Consider the following 16,330-nt stretch of genomic DNA (forward strand, 5'->3'; position numbering starts at 1 on the left):
CCAGGATTCTTCCTCAGACCCGACTACACCTCGTCAGGTCCCTGTTCGGGCGCCACGTGTCAGATCCTGTTATTATTTTTTAGATACACGCGGCACACGCTCACCCTCCGATGAGTGTGTTTGTGTACTAAAACCAGCTCTCCGTCTCTGGGGTCCGACCTTCGTGTCTCCACGGGTATTACCCGGCAGGGCTGCACAAAGGCTGTTCAAGCTGGTGGCGAGGAGATTCGTCTAGCCGCTCACTGCCTCCATCCGGACGTCCACCCCGCTGACGCTGATCTCGCACCCCGGTCGAATAGCCTTCTCTGGAACCAGGATACGAGCTGGCCACGCCCGTTAACGGCAGCTCTCCTCTTATGGATCAGGGCTCTTGGAATGTTGCTAGATTTTGAATTTAGTGACTCGTACAGCGAGTCCCCAGGATGCGTTAATTTCATTAAAAACCAGACTAACCTTTTAGAGCACTTTTTGATGTTATACACCCAATAAACTTTAACTTTTACACCTTAAGAAGCATCAATAAATCCAATGTCCAAGCCTTAACACTTTAACTGCATGCTTGGAAATTTATTGCAGGTTTTGCAAGTGCCGACAACATAATCAAAATAGGTTATATGATGATAATTTCACAACAGAAATTCAAATATAATCAGAATAATGATTGGCAGAGATTTTTGTTTTTGATTCAATAATGCTGTCTGATCTCACTTTGACTGGACTGGATTAACTTCTTAACAATTTTTCTAGGAGTGAGGGAAGGAGGTTTTTGATGTTAAAATCCCCAGCTCGATGAACTTGATTTCCTCTTCATCAGCTATTAGTTGTTAGCTGACCACGAGCCTTGTGTGATGTTGTAATCCTTCAGGAAATTAATCCACATAAGAGTTTATTCCTTCTTCAATCAACCAAAAGTTGATCTAATCCATTCTGGTATGCTGTGATGTTCCTTGAGAGAGAAAACGTTGAAACTTCCTCACTCAGACTTAAGGCCAGTGATTATTCTCCAATGCTCTGCTACTCCGTGACTGGACGGCCTGAGTGGGAGTTGAAAACTCTCTCAAATTATCTCTTATGGCTCCAATCCTCTCACTCCACATTTCCAGTTGCTGCTCACAAGATGGTCAAGTCTTGTGATCTCCTCGTAGCAGGGGAGAAGTGACAACAGCACCTCTCCCTGGAAGAATAACCCCGTTTCCTGGTGTTTTACAGTTTATATATGAGCTGAACTCTTATCGTTCTTCAGATGATCTTGGTTACCATGGGGACGATGGTGACTCAAAACCTCCTCCCTTCTCCTTCCCTTACTGGAAGCCATCTGCAGCCCTTTGCCAGTAACTTATTTCTTAAGTTCCTCTTTTCTGTTTACACTTCAGCTTTTCTGAGAATTCATTTTTCTAAATCATATCTTTAGAATCACATCAATCATATTCAATCATTTCATTACAACTCTCTTTCACATAAAAACAATTCACATGATCATATACAAACATTTTCATTCCTTATTATTCATTTTCATATTTTACCACATCTTAATCATTTGATCAGTTGTTTATTATCAGCTTCTCTTGCTCTGCTTGCGACATCACTTAACTTCCTCTTTCTGACTCTGCACTCTTTATCAAACCAACTTCTTCATTTCCTCTTTCTTCTGACTCTGCATTCTTTATCAAAACAACTTCTTCACTTCCTCTTTCTTCTGACTCTGCACTTTTATGAAAAACAACTCATATAATCATTCATTTCACTTATTTGTAACATACTTTTTCTAATCAACTCTTACTTTTATTACATTAATAGTTCATTTAATCATACTTGTTATGTTGGAATCATTCTTAGATATTACTTTTAACACATTAATACTTCATTTGATCATACTTTGTCATTTTAGAATCATCTTAGACATATTCCATCATCTTCAGCACTGAGTTCATTCCATGGGCCTCCCCATCTGCAATGGAAAAGTCCGGTATGACCTCACTTACTCCGGGAAAGTACCAAACACTGTCCAGTTTAATCCAACAGCATGTATATTAATCCAATGGCACGTACTATATTCCAAGATGAAAACAAGCTAAAAGCAAGCTTAAAGTCATCTTTCTTGACAATGAAATAACAGCAGAAACGTCCACCAGACTTTAATTCTCTTTACCATTGGACTGTAGAGACTTTCAAATCTAGACTTAAGACGCACTTAATTTTCCCTTTCGTATGGCTAGCATACTGGCATAGTATAGTAATATGCTTTTTACTCTTTGCTCCACCCAGAGATGGGTGTGGTATTTGTGCTGGACACCCTCCTGTCCTGTCCACCAACAGCATTTCCTGTATGTTCATTTTGTGAATTGTTTTGTAATTTATGTCTGTAGCGTGGCCCAAGCAGAGGGTCACTCCTTTGAGTCTGGTCTGCTTGAGGTTTCTTCCTCAGAGGGAGATTTTCCTTACCACTGCTGCTCTGGGGGTTAGTAAGGTTAGACCTTACTTGTGTGAAGCGCCTTGAGGCAACTCTGTTGTGATTTGGCGCTATATAAATGAAAATAAATTGAAATGGACTATTTCACCCTTATACAGCTAAAGTGGAGCTTTGCAACCACATGAATTGTTTGTGTATTTTTCCACTGAAGGTCATATATTAGAAGTAGAAATTCAAATCATTGCATTCTGTTAAAATACGTGTCAGACCTGAGTTCTGATGAAGTCTTCTTGAGGCATTCTTTGACATTAAATGGAGCTTTTGTCTGTTTGTTGTGTGTTGTAATGAGGTGTGTCAGCTGTAATTCGTTTTGTCGTGCACGTCTGCTGAGCAAACAATGGCCTGGATTCATAGCCCACTTTAATAGGATCATAAAGGCATTAGAGCTAAGATGCTCCTCACATCCAGGTTGGACAAATCCACTGTGTACCACTCGGGAAGGGACGTGGAGCTACCTGAAAATTTTTTTTTTTCTCCACCAGCAATTTTTTTGGAAAAAAGTGGGGTTCGTTGCACTGTCACCAGTTGCATTTTAAGCAACCCACCAATCTTCTTTTCATGCTTTGGTCAGAGTTTGTTCTCACTGTCTTTTTAAATGTCATCGATCTGATCATCTTGAAGTGAAGTTTTGGCATCCTGCCTCTCGTCCTGACTCACAGACGAAGAACAGCACCGTCCGCCTCGTCGCTGTCCTTCCCCTGTTCCTCCGCTGACGCTTGGAGGCCCTCGCTGCAGCCATGGTGGTGATGAAGATGAAGTTCCCCTTCCAGAAGAGGGTGAAGCTGGCCCAGGGACTGTGGCTCCTCTCGTGGTGTGCCACAGTGGCCGGGGCCATCACCTTCACTCTGGGATGCATCCTGAAGACGGAGCTCCGCAGGAGGGCAGAGGTACTTTTGACCTTTAAAACGAAAACCCTCCATCCAGAGTGATGATCATTTTTTTTAAAGCCCTTTTCTTTTTTAAATTATTATTAAACAATAAAGTTAGGAACAAGCCACCAAAGTCAACAAGATGCGTTTGCATCTTTGGGAGAGTAACATCTCACCTGTGCTCACATCATATCAAGGAAAATTTAGTGACTGGTCCCTCTGCCCTGATTACACTTGTGACGCAAAGCACTTTTAGATTTTAGCTCAATTTGCACGTTCTATATACTACTTATATATGCAGTAGCGCATTGGCTCTAGATCGAGTCGTGTTTATAAAATAGGTAGCTGACATTTATCAAGGGTGATAATAAATGATGCAAAGTTTCTATAATGATTTGGAATGGCATGTGAGTCCATGTTGTTACATAATATCTGTAATTTCTCCAAAAATATTAGTCCTATCAACGTTACGTTTTGGCAACATTCATCCTTAACTCAAATGGCAAATGTCAGCTCTCCCCAGTTTTTCTGTGATCGAAGCCCCAAGAATCCTTCTCCTTATTTCCTTATTCTCCACTTTTCTGCACCCCTACATATGTCCACAGAGGCCACTTGTTTGTTTTTTTTAAATATATATATATGTATATACTTTTTGTACCCACTTGAGTTTTCTGTCAGTTTTTCATTCTCTTGATTTTCCCTGCAAAAGTATTTACACCACCTTCTGTTAGCACATTTTCTTTTGCCCTCCAGTTGCACAGTTGCTATTATTACTGCTGCTGCTGCGTCACTGCGCATTTCCACATGTGGGTCTAATAAAGGCACATCTCATTTTACATGAAAATATCAGCACTAACATGAAAGCTGTTGTAAAATTTTAAAGCAGCAGTTTCTAATTTGCAATATTAATGGAAAATACAAGAACATTCATGTGGCAGAAATTAAATCTTATTGATGGCGTCCTTCTTAAATGGAGCCCAGCAGCTGAATGCACCTGTGACCTACTTCATAACTTAAGTCATCTTTTAATAAACTGAACCTCGTCTTCAGTCTCATTCGGATTAATTCTCACGTTTGAAGACTGCAGCATTAATAAATACTCCTAGCTTTTATTTCATTTGGATTTTTTTTAAATAACATTTTCTAAGATTTAAATACATTTTCATGTTTGGTTTAGAGTACTATGTGCAGCATCAAAAACACATTTTCTCAATTTTGCAATTCTGATTTATTGCAGGATTTTGTATCAGTAAACATTTCCTTTCTGATTCACCGCTTGTGCACAACACAGTTTGTTAATCTATGAACAGAATAATACTATATGTAAAAATTATTGCATGAAATGCATTAATTAAAAAAATACAAAACGTACACAAATGAATGGCAGAATATACAAAAGTTTTGTTGTGGAAATAAACCTGACTCAGTGAATGCATTTACAGGCAGAATGTATGCAACTTTTATTATTTGTACAATTATTGAAGCACATCACACCCTCAGCAGCCATTTTTCCAACAAAATAAAAGTTCAGGTCAAGTCGAGTTTGGAAGCGCACTCTCGTCCTGCGCTTCACTGCATCCATGATACCACGGAACCGCCTTGTGTCCTGGTTGGCAACCACACGGGGGGACAAGCAGCCCATCACCACATCTCTAAAATAACCTAACTGCTGCAGCCAGGTGAAACCTGGGCCTCCTCTTGGCTCTGTCCAGCCACTGGGATCCTCAACATTCAGGCCCTTGCGTGCTGGATCATGCAAAGAGAAATGCGCCACAGAGCCAGAATGTTGAAGCTGACACTCCCTCACAATGCAAGTCATACTCCGCTCGTGACCGCTCATTCGATAGAAAGTTGGTCCAGCAGTACCCAGGGATCCGCCAAAGATCCTAAGTACTAAAGTGATCCAGTGGTCATGTTAGCTCACTCCTGGTTAGTGTCCAAGTCTCACAACCATACAAAAAGACAGATAGCACCAGGAGCATAAAAACTTTGACCTTTGTTCTCCTGCTAAGATCAGCATCACCAAATACCTCTGTCCAGCGTCCTCTTGATTCCATGAGCTCTTGCAGGTGTCTCTCAATCTCAAAGGCTGAAGACCCAGAGACATGAAGGCCACTGCTGAGATACATGAATGTTTATACAAGTCCAACACCTTCAGCACATGTAGATACACTGATGACTCCAGTATGTCATTAAAAGCCTGGATCTTAGTCTTGATCCTGCACAATCTTAAACCCAGAAAGTGATTCCTCACTCAGCTTCTCAAGTGCTGTAATCAGAGTATTCATTAATTCCACAAAGGCCACAACATTATCTGCAAAGTCAAATTCAGTAAACCTTTCTGTGCCAACAAAAGGACCTAACTCACTGGTTTCCGCAGGCCTACTCTCCACCCCAGTCCATGCAAGCAGTGAATAGTGTGGGAACTAGAACACATCCCTGAGGAACATCAGATTCACTGTGAAAAACTCAGAGTTTATTGTTCATTTAAAAGGATCCCTATTAGCTGATGCCAAAACATCAGCTAGTCTTCCTGGGGTCCAGACAATAAAATACAAACTCAGATATTACAATATCCGTTCATAAAATACATCTTTTTACAAATACAATTTACAAATAAAAAATAAAGAAAACATACAAATCACAAACAATTTGACATGTTAATCTCAGTCAACCAAATACATGAAGCCTATATGATATTAAGATGATGACAATATGTTCTTAGTCTCAATTTAAAACCAGCCGTACTTTTAATGTAACTAATCTCCCCTGGAAGAGTGTTGCAATATGCAAATGATCTATAAAATATTGTCCTCTTCACAGACTCAGACTTAGATAAGGGTAACGTAATCCGACCACTATTCGCCCCTCGAATGTTATATACATGAATGTTTGAACAGTAAGTTATATTATTATAAAGAAATTTAGGAGTCTGAGTGTTAATAATTCTATGAAAATATATAACCACATTAGCAGACAACACTTGTTCCTGGAGAACAACCAAGAACAAGTGTTGCAGTCTTGTTTTGCACCAATGTAGCCTTCGTCAGATCATTTTTCTTTTCTTTGATTCAAAGGCTACAGGCCGAAATATTATCTTAATAAATTTTTGACGTCTGCAACAGGACTGTGCGATGCTGTATGTTGTAATTTAAAATCTGCATTTGACCTTATTTACAGTTAAATGCATGTAGACACTAGCTTGCTATAAGCAAAATTTAAGCCTGAAATGAGTCTTTTTTTGACTTAGTAATTGTCACAGATAGGTATTACATTCTGTGTGAGAAACCTAGGGTGTGAGGGGGCGGGGCATGCAGCAGCTCCCTTCGATTTAAAGTGACAGGCACTGAAGCCACTCGTTCTGTTAGAGACCTGAAAATTGTGTTTTTAAGGATAGATAGCCACAATGTCTACTCTGCAATTTTTTTTTTTTTTTCTACAAAATTTCACATTTGTTTTAAGATATGTAGAAACACGAGCAGTCATGGCCTTGGTGGCAACCAGTCTTATTTTCAATTTCAATTTATTTTCATTTATATAGCGCAAAATCACAACAGAGTTGCCTCAAGGTGTTTCACACAAGTAAGGTCTAATTTTACTCACCCCCAGAGCAGCAGTGGTAAGGAAAAACTCCCTCTGAGGAAGAAACCTCAAGCAGACCAGACTCAAAGGGGTGACCCTCTGCTTGGGCCATGCTACAGACATAAATTACAGAACAATTCACAAAACAAATATACAAGAAATACTGTTGGTTGCACAGGACAGGAGGGTTTTTCAGCACAAATACCACACCCATCTCTGGATGGAGCTGCACCTTACACAGAAAAAACAGAATCAAGCGTCAGAAAGACAAGAAATACAGTATAATTTGTCAGCATCATGCCACGCAAGGTGGAATACTTCCAATTTTGAACTCCGCCATTTCCGTTCTAGACCTCTAGCCTTATGCTTGAGGTCACACAGGTAATCATTGAACCAAGGTGACTGTGTTTTGGGGGAGCGCGGTTTTAACACAGGTGGCACAATCATGTCGAGTGTAGCTTTGAGCACTGAGTTTAAACTATCCACAAGACTGTCTACTGAGTGAATATTTGCCAATGTAAAGCTAAGACATCAGGCAGTCTAGCTTTGAGTTCAGTCTTAGTTGAGGAGTTGATGCATGCCATAGTGATATATAAAGTTGGTGTTGTTCCACTAAACACAGCAGCGAAACTGTAAACTTACTAAGTGAGTGATCAGAGACCACTAATGTAAGAGGCATGATGTCAGCATTCGTGACAGCAATACCACGTGCGAGAACCAAATCCAGGGTATTTCCACTAATGTGTGTCAAGTCCTGAATGCATTGCCGAAATCCTAATGCAGGGGTGCCTAATTTCAGTCCTTGAGATCTACCTTCCTGACACTCTTTGTTGTCTCCCTGCTCCAACACACCTGAATCCATTGAAAGGCTCATTAAAAGCCTGCCAAACTTGGGCACCCCGTCCTAATGCATGCACAATTTCCATAAATGATTTGCAGAGGGGATCAGAAGGCTTATTTATATGAACCTTAAAGTCACCAATGATCAGAATGTTATCTGCACTTGTTGACAAGTTAGAGATGAATGCACCAATTCATCTAAGAATTCAGAATATGGACCAGGAAGCCTATATACAGTGACAAAGTAATACGGCTGAATTTTATTCTTTTAACCTTGGCAATGTGTAATATCCTGCGCAGAGCAGATAATCAGATGCTCAAACGAGTTATATTTGTGACCTGCAACAGCTAATAAGCTAAACCTAGATTTATAAATAAGAGCAACACCCCCGCCTTGCTTCGCATCATGAGGGATGTGACTAATGTATAAGGTGGTGGGCAGGCCTCATTTAAGGGGAAGACAGCTGTAGTTAAAGCCAGGTTTCACATAACCCAATCATATCTAAGTGATGATCAATAATTAGATCATTAATCAACAATGATTTTGAGGATAGTGATCTTATGTAATGAGACCCAGACTAAGGACCTCAGTGGGGGTCCTTAGTCTGGGTCTAAAGAAACTGTAAAAAAACAAACTCATTTCAAGCTACATGCAGCTTCAATTCCACACCTGCTCCTAATTTCTATCATTCATCTATCTGAAGTAGAATTGTTTGGATATTTCAGAGTAGAGTTTCTGTAAATCCACTGATAAAGAAAGAAAAAACCCACATTGTTGAGTTTATTTATACAGCACCAAAGCACAACATTCAAGGCATCTCAAGGCAATAGACAGAATGTTTTTTTTTATCTTGTTTATATTATTGTGTGACTTCCTCACAGGTGATGGATAACACAGATGTACATATTGTGCCCAATACCCTCATGATTGTCGGTCTGGCCTCGTTGGGCATCAACTACTTTGCAGCAAAAATCTGTCAGGACGCCCTGGACGCTGGCCGATTTCCTCGCTGGAAGACCTTCCTGAAGCCATATTTTGCAGTTTCCTGTTTCTTCACCGTCCTTATGCTGCTTGCTGTCATCATGAGCTACGCAATGAAGGGAAGTCTGGAGTCCTCTCTGAAGGTTGGCTTGAGGAATGGCATCCGCTTCTACAAAGACACAGACACCCCGGGCCGCTGCTTCCAGAAGCAGAACATCGACCGCCTACAGATGGAGTTTCAGTGCTGTGGAAACAATGACTTCAGGGACTGGTTTGAGGTCCAGTGGATCAGCAAACCGCTACCTGATTTCAGCACCAAAGAAGTGAAGGAGTAAGTTGTAGAAGATGCTACAGGGTGTAGTAATACGTAGGCTTTATCACGAGAGTATTTGTTTGTTGGTTGACACGGATTCTTTAACATTTGTCTTTAGTCGCATCAAGAGCAACGTGGACGGCCGTTACTTGTTAGACGGTGTCCCTTTCAGTTGCTGCAACCCGGCTTCTCCACGGCCATGCATCCAGTACCAACTCACCAACAACTCAGCTCACTATAACTACGATTACCAAACTGAAGAGCTCAACATTTACCTCCGAGGCTGCAGGGAGGCTCTTGTCAACTACTACATGGGCCTGATGAACACCATTGGGGCTGGAGTACTTTCAGTCTTTCTGTTACAGGTAATGTAGTACATGGAGAGAAATAGATCGACTTAGCAGAAATAAGGTCCAAAAACATGCAAGTGAGGTGACACTAAACTGCATGTGAAGGTGTGAATGGTTGCCTATGTGTGTCTGAGTCCAAGTGACCTATTCAGCTAATACACTCACCAAATGCATGCTGGGATTGCACAACAGAGTTAAAACTGGATAGACATTTAAAACTGAAGGGTACATAGGTGTCACCAAAATGCACTGCTTCTATTTATGTGTTTATGAGCACATGAAAAAGCCAGAACATGCCACAGGCGCGCGTACTTCCACCGGCGTAATTAAGATCCGTTGTTTTTATCTCCACCACCAGTCCAGTCATGTTAGCATCTTTTGGAGACAAAACCCAATAAAAAATGCAATAGTTTTTGATTTGTTTGTTTTCAAACCCAAATATAATTTAAATCCAAAGAAACCTACGCAATGGAACAATGGAATGCGGAACAGTTCATTCATCATATTTCTATATTTCAGGCCATGAGGACAAACTCTCAGATACTTTAAGAGGTCACTTCTTTCTTTCTGTTATTATCACAAAATAGTTAATTGTATTGGCAGACCACATACTAAACACTGATAAGAATGTAACAAGGTGAAGTCCAATTGAAAAGATGTTCCTACTAGCTTGGCTAGTGAGTAATTCCCTTTTGGCTGACCTGATACAACCTTGGCCTCGAGTACAAGTGATCTGGTGTTTGAACCCCACCGAGGCTGTGGGGATCTTGAAGATCTTGAAGAACACGGTGGGACACAAGGTTGTGCACTGACTTTAGAAGTATGTAGTTATTCCTCCAGCAATTTTTGAAACAGTAGGCGTTTTCTTAGAGCCAACAAGGCATCACTTACAGATGCAATGTGGAAACAGTTCTCAGCTGCTGTCCTGAGTTACCAGTACCACCTTGTGATCCCTACCCCAAACTGCAGGCAGGAATAGAGTTTTATATCGGGTATCATTTCAGGCTGCATTATAAGCACTAGTGCAGTGCCCATAGGAAGTTTGTATTCCTATAGAAAAACTGGGCGCTTAAGTAGATTTTTCATGGACGGTCTATGAGGCTGTGTTTGAAGGTGGGATGTACAAAGAGGTGAACTTACTCGTACATAGTGTGAACAGACAAAGTGGACATTTGTTAAAACATGGTTGACATTGAGATACAAAGAAACATGCAAACACACTATTTTAAGAAAAAGACTGACTTTCAGACACACATAGCGATATAGGAAGGAAATAAACACAGTTACTCTACATGAGCACAAACATATGGATGTGAATACAGTAGTTAATGATAATGTGAGTCAGGGACATTTTGGTTTGTTGTGTTTTCATATATTTAGCTTTTAGCTAGTTCAATGTAGGTAGTTGAACCTCATTCCACTCATGTGAAAGTACCACTCCCGGTGCCTTTAGCTTTTTTTGGCCATTGGGGAATAGCAAAAACAGTAATGCAACAGGAAGATTTTAAATGTGTTTTGAAGGTTCCATCTGTTAGTATTAGTTTTTTGAAGTAAAGTAAAGGGTACGTTATGGTGGAATATTGTAATAAGTATGGATTTGTTTAGGTGATCTGCAGACAGTTTTAGCCATAAGTTCAAGTGGGAGCAGTGTTGGCTTTATAAATACTTGAAAGACACTGGACTCATCGATGGATTTCGTGCTGCTATAAAGGACTGATGGAGAAGGTGGCAGCAACACACAATAAGGATACCGGTTGCCGTTATGCACCATAGAAGAAGAGAGTTGTGCTAGATTTGTTCACAGGGATATGTTTTTGACGACAGAGCACATAAGTGGCTTGTGTGTAGCCACTTGAGTTATGTGTTGGACGAACTATTTTAAGACAATTTATTAGGTCTACTTGTGCATAGTTTTTGAGCTTTAGGTGTTGATGCTACCAGCTGATGATTACACAAAACTTGCATAAACTTTGATTAAAGAATCAGAATTTTTTTGAATGGAGTATTTGTCCCAGTGAGATACGACTAACTGAGAATAGAAGGGGAGAAAGTGTCAAAGTACTAAGGAAATAAATGAAATAGCTAATCATGGCAGACATACATTAGGAGGGATGAAGGTTACATTATCTGGAGAACAAAAATAAGAAAATGAGACAATCCGCTCAGTTATACTCCAAATTGTTGACTTTCTAATAAGCTCCTGCATAACTTGTGAGTGGTAAGATGGCCGCCAGTCTGCTTCAGCGGCTTGAACGGAGCGTGTGGGCCAATGAGCAATCCAGTGTTATATTCAGATCAGAGGGTGAAATTGTATTCACATGCACATTTCGAGAAGCAATGCATTTCCCAAGCGGGCCAACCCTGTAATGAAAATAAAGGTTTCAAAATAAAGGTTTGAAAGTTATTCCCAAAAATTTTCATATGAAGCATGCACATCATCGTGCTATATCTGAAGCTGAGGCCCATCTGACAACAGCCAGAGAGATATGCGAGCCACACTCACACTTTTGATGTTACTTCCTTCATATGTCAAACTTTAAAAAAAGATTATTATTGCAATTTGTACTGGGTACATCACCAGACTGACTGGACTACAGGAGGACAGTCAGAATCTGACGTTTACTGTCATCAGACCCTTGTGACACCATAAAGCAAGAATGGTAAGGGGTGACACAACAGGAAACCATAACTTGGAAAAAAAAATGGTTTTAAAGCAGATACAGATCATCTCCAAAATGACACACAATAATAATAATAATAATAAAAAAATGTTTATAATGCAAATATCCTTAAAATAAAGAAGAACATGTATCAAATTATGTAGATGATATAGAATGCTAAACATTAAACGTTTTATCAAATAAGTATCAAATGTGATGACACTTTTTGAGTGAACTGCCACATTGTATTAAGAGAGCACTGATCAATATATTGTTTTTTGATTTATTTATAAAAATTAACCAGGTTGTTATAACTCTTAAAAAGTTTGTTACTTCTTTTTTTTTCCCCTTTGGTTCATTACTGATAAATGGGGAGAAAAAAATGATAGAGAATCACTGTGGTGCTTAAGACCTTTGCACAGTACTGTGAATACATTTGGGTTCTACATTAGGTTCAACTTTTTCACTTAGATTGATGAAAATCATCTGTCTGAACATAATTTCTCCACTATTAAAGTCATTTAAAGAACCCCAAAATATCAGGCATTCTATTTCATCTTTGACCCAACCATTTAACAGTGTTGTTCATAAACCAGTTAAATCATTTAAGACACTGACGTGGTTGAAAATACATCCTCAGCAGTAGTTGGTGTCTGTTAATATCCCCTTTTCTGATTCACCTTTTGTCCATTTCTGCAGCATGTGATGTGCACACACAGTAGTGTTCAGAATAATAGTAGTGCTATGTGACTAAAAGATTAATCCCAGGTTTTGAGTATATTTCTTATTGTTATATGGGAAACAAGGTACCAGTAGATTCAGTAGATTCTCACAAATCCAACAACACCAAGCATTCACGATATGCACACTCTTAAGGCTATGAAATTGGGCTATTAGTAAAAAAAAGTAGAAAAGGGGGCGTTCACAATAATAGTAGTGTGGCATTCATTCAGTGAGTTCGGCAATTTTGCAGAACAAACAGGTGTGAATCAGGTGTCCCCTATGTAAGGATGAAGCCAGCACCTGTTGAACATGCTTTTCTCTTTGAAAGCCTGAGGAAAATGGGACGTTCAAGACATTGTTCAGAAGAACAGCGTAGTTTGATTAAAAAGTTGATTGGAGAGGGGAAAACTTATACACAGGTGCAAAGAATTATAGGCTGTTCATCTACAGTGATCTCCAATGCTTTAAAATGGACAAAAAAAAAAAAAAAAAAACAGAGACACGTGGAAGAACACGAAAAACAACCATCAAAATGGATAGAAGAATAACCAGAATGGCTCACCCATTGATCAGCTCCAGGATGATCAAAGACAGTCTGGAGTTACCTGTAAGTGCTGTGACAGTTAGAAGACGCCTGTGTGAAGCATGGTGGTGCAAGCATCATGATATGGGCATGTTTCTCCTACTATGGTGTTGGGCCTATCTCTGCTCCCCTCCACAGCACGTCTTTTCTTGGGTTCTCTCCCTCCGCCCCAACCAGTCCCAGCAGAAGACTGCCCCTCCCTGAGCCTGGTTCTGCTGGAGGTTTCTTCCTGTTAAAGGGAGTTTTTCCTTCCCACTGTTTCCAAGTGCTTGCTCACAGGGGGTCGTTTTGACTGTTGGGGTTTTTCCGTAATTATTGTATGGCCTTGCCTTACAATATAAAGTGCCTTGGGGCAACTGTTTGTTGTGATTTGGTGCTATACTAAACGGAGGAAAAGAAACTAACCAGGATTCCCTCAGTAGCGGCGAGCGAAGAGTAATAATAATGACCCCGCCGCGCCGGGGGTCAGGTCTTCCCGGAGTCGGATTGTTTGGGAATGCAGCCCAAAGCGGCTGGTAAACTCCATCTAAGGCTAAATACCAGCACGAGACCGATATTCGACAAGTACCTTAAGGGAAAGTTGAAAAGAACTTTGAACCGTTCACCACCACCGTCGGGGAACACTGGAGGGACGGGGCCCCCCGCTCCCGCTGCAACTGCCGACTGGGGCGGACTGCGCCCAGTGCGCCCCGACCGCGTTGCGGCGGCCCAGGCGGGCTGTGGCCCACGTCACCTCCCACGCAACTCATGTTTGTGGAGAACCTGGTGCTAAATCACTTGCAGACGACCTGATTTCGACCTGACGACCATAGTAGGAGAAACATGCCCATATCATGATGCTGCACCACCATGCTTCACTGTCTTCACTGTGAACTGTGGCTTGAATTTAGAGTTTGGGGGTCGTCTCACAAACTGTCTGCGGCCCTTGGGACCCAAAAAGAACAATTTACTCTCATCAGTCCACAAAATATTCCTCCATTTCTCTTTAGGCCAGTTGATGTGTTCTTTGGCAAATTGTAACCTCTTCTGCACATGTCTTTTATTTAACAGAGGGACTTTGCGGGGGATTTCTTGCAAATAATTAGCTTCACACAGGCGTCTTCTAACTGTCACAGCACTTACAGGTAACTCCCAGACTGTCTTTGATCATCCTGGAGCTGACAATGGGTGAGCCTTTGCCATTCTGGTTATTCTTCTATCCATTTTGATGGTTGTTTCCGTTTTCGTCCACGCGTCTCCTGTTTTTTTTTGTTCATTTTAAAGCATTGGAGATCATTGTAGATGAACAGCCTATAGTTTTTGCACCTGCGTATAAGTTTTCCCTCTCCAATCAACTTTTTAATCAAACTACGCTGTCTTCTGAACAATGTCTTGAACGTCCCATTTTCCCCAGGCTTTCAAAGAGAAAAGCATGTTCAACAGGTGCTGGCTTCATCCTTAAATAGGGGACACCTGATTCACATCTATTGTTCCACAAAATTGACAAACTCACTGACTGAATACCACACTACTATTATTGTGAACACCCCCTTTTTCTACTTTTTTTTTTACTAATAGCCCAATTTCATAGCCTTAAGAGTGTGCATATCATGAATGCTTGGTCTGTTGGATTTATGAGAATCTACTGAATCTACTGGTACCTTGTTTCCCATGTAACAATAAGAAATATACTCAAAACCTGGATTAATCTTTTTAGTCACATAGCACTACTATTATTCTGAACACTACTGTATCCGGTGTTGGAGGCCTCGGAGCTGATTTATTTATTTTTTTCGTTTTGCCTTAGCCTTGCTATGTAATGCCTCGGTCTTGACCTCGGTGTCATCCAGCCTTGAATAATAACATGAGGTCGGTTTGAGGGTGCTCACTTTTATCTATTTTTCAGACGGGTTTACTTCTCACAAAAAAAAAAAAAAAAAAAAAAAAAAATCACCCATCCCGGTAATTTTACTCGTACACATATGATGGTGTATATGTGCAATACATTGTTTTCTAATCACTACAGTACTACACACACACAGACTATGCTATACCTACAAGTACTTACATGTAAAAATCTTCTGAAACAACCTTGTTACTACCAAATCATTATTACATTCCTTTGCTCAAGTAAAGTATTAATGTCTGTGAACCCAACACATTGCATCACGAAAGTATGCTAAAGATTATATAAGGGCGTCTGATTCTCTTGACCACTGAACCAACTAAAACCAGTTTTCTGTCTGTCTGTATTTTGGGGGGTGAAAATAGTTTTTATACACCTTTGTACATGTGTATGCTCGGCCTTGTCCTTGAGTTATTGTGACTCGGTCTTGGTCTTGGACTTGGTCTTGGCCCCGACTCAACTACAACACTGCACGTACCGCGCACCATGCATGAATTCTCTCTGGAGGAATGCCCTTGCATTGAATCCAGCTGGTCTTCCTCGTCTTCCACAGGGGTCCGTGCTGGTCAGCTTACGGTTCTTGCAGACGGCCATGGAGGCCGTGGCAGGGAAGGAAACACGGAGATCGAAAACAGAGGGCTACCTGCTGGAGAAAAGTGTCAAGGACACTGTCATGGAGTATTTGGACCCTGTTCTGAAGTTCTTTCTGCTAAAAAACCACGTAGGAGAGGGCAATCCTGGAGCCAGCACCCCAGCTCCTCCGGCTACAGCCTAAAGCACAAATCAGGGACACGTGTAAATACTTTCTACACTGAGAGGGGAATGAAATACTCATATTTCACTTAGGGATGCATGCGGTTTCATCAGTTGAACTATATCAGATTCAAATTGAAAATTCCTTCAACTGACCCTTGAAGAACATCATATGTATAATATTTGTAAAAAAAAAACACAACAAAAGCCCAAATACCCATTGAACTTATTGCAAACTTGTGATTTCTTTCTCTTTTTTAAAATATATGCAGTACTTTATTTTAATGAATAATATGCTCAAAACAACTGACACTTTTCTT

The 16,330-nt window shown here is 40.5% G+C and overlaps 1 protein-coding gene across 1 annotated transcript; it reads left to right on the forward strand.

Annotated features, from left to right (window-relative positions):
- The first annotated feature begins 3,116 nt into the window (after window positions 1–3,116).
- On the forward strand, window positions 3,117–16,094 carry rom1a (retinal outer segment membrane protein 1a). Its single transcript, XM_034177787.1, has 4 exons — window positions 3,117–3,357; window positions 8,644–9,074; window positions 9,175–9,421; window positions 15,811–16,094. Exons 1-4 carry the CDS (start codon window positions 3,208–3,210, stop codon window positions 16,030–16,032), a joined length of 1,050 nt encoding a protein of 349 aa, XP_034033678.1. The 5' UTR covers window positions 3,117–3,207; the 3' UTR covers window positions 16,033–16,094.
- The last annotated feature ends 236 nt before the right edge of the window (window positions 16,095–16,330 follow it).

The sequence above is a fragment of the Thalassophryne amazonica genome, chromosome 9, assembly GCF_902500255.1.
Source record: "Thalassophryne amazonica chromosome 9, fThaAma1.1, whole genome shotgun sequence".
Classification (NCBI taxonomy): Eukaryota; Metazoa; Chordata; class Actinopteri; order Batrachoidiformes; family Batrachoididae; genus Thalassophryne; species Thalassophryne amazonica.

Coding starts and splice junctions, on each gene's coding strand:
- rom1a (XM_034177787.1), top strand. CDS start 3,208: ATGGTGGTGATGAAGATGAAGTTCCCCTTCCAGAAGAGGGTGAAGCTG. Junction 3,358..8,643: donor AGCTCCGCAGGAGGGCAGAG/GTACTTTTGACC, acceptor ACTTCCTCACAG/GTGATGGATAACACAGATGT. Junction 9,075..9,174: donor AGCACCAAAGAAGTGAAGGA/GTAAGTTGTAGA, acceptor ATTTGTCTTTAG/TCGCATCAAGAGCAACGTGG.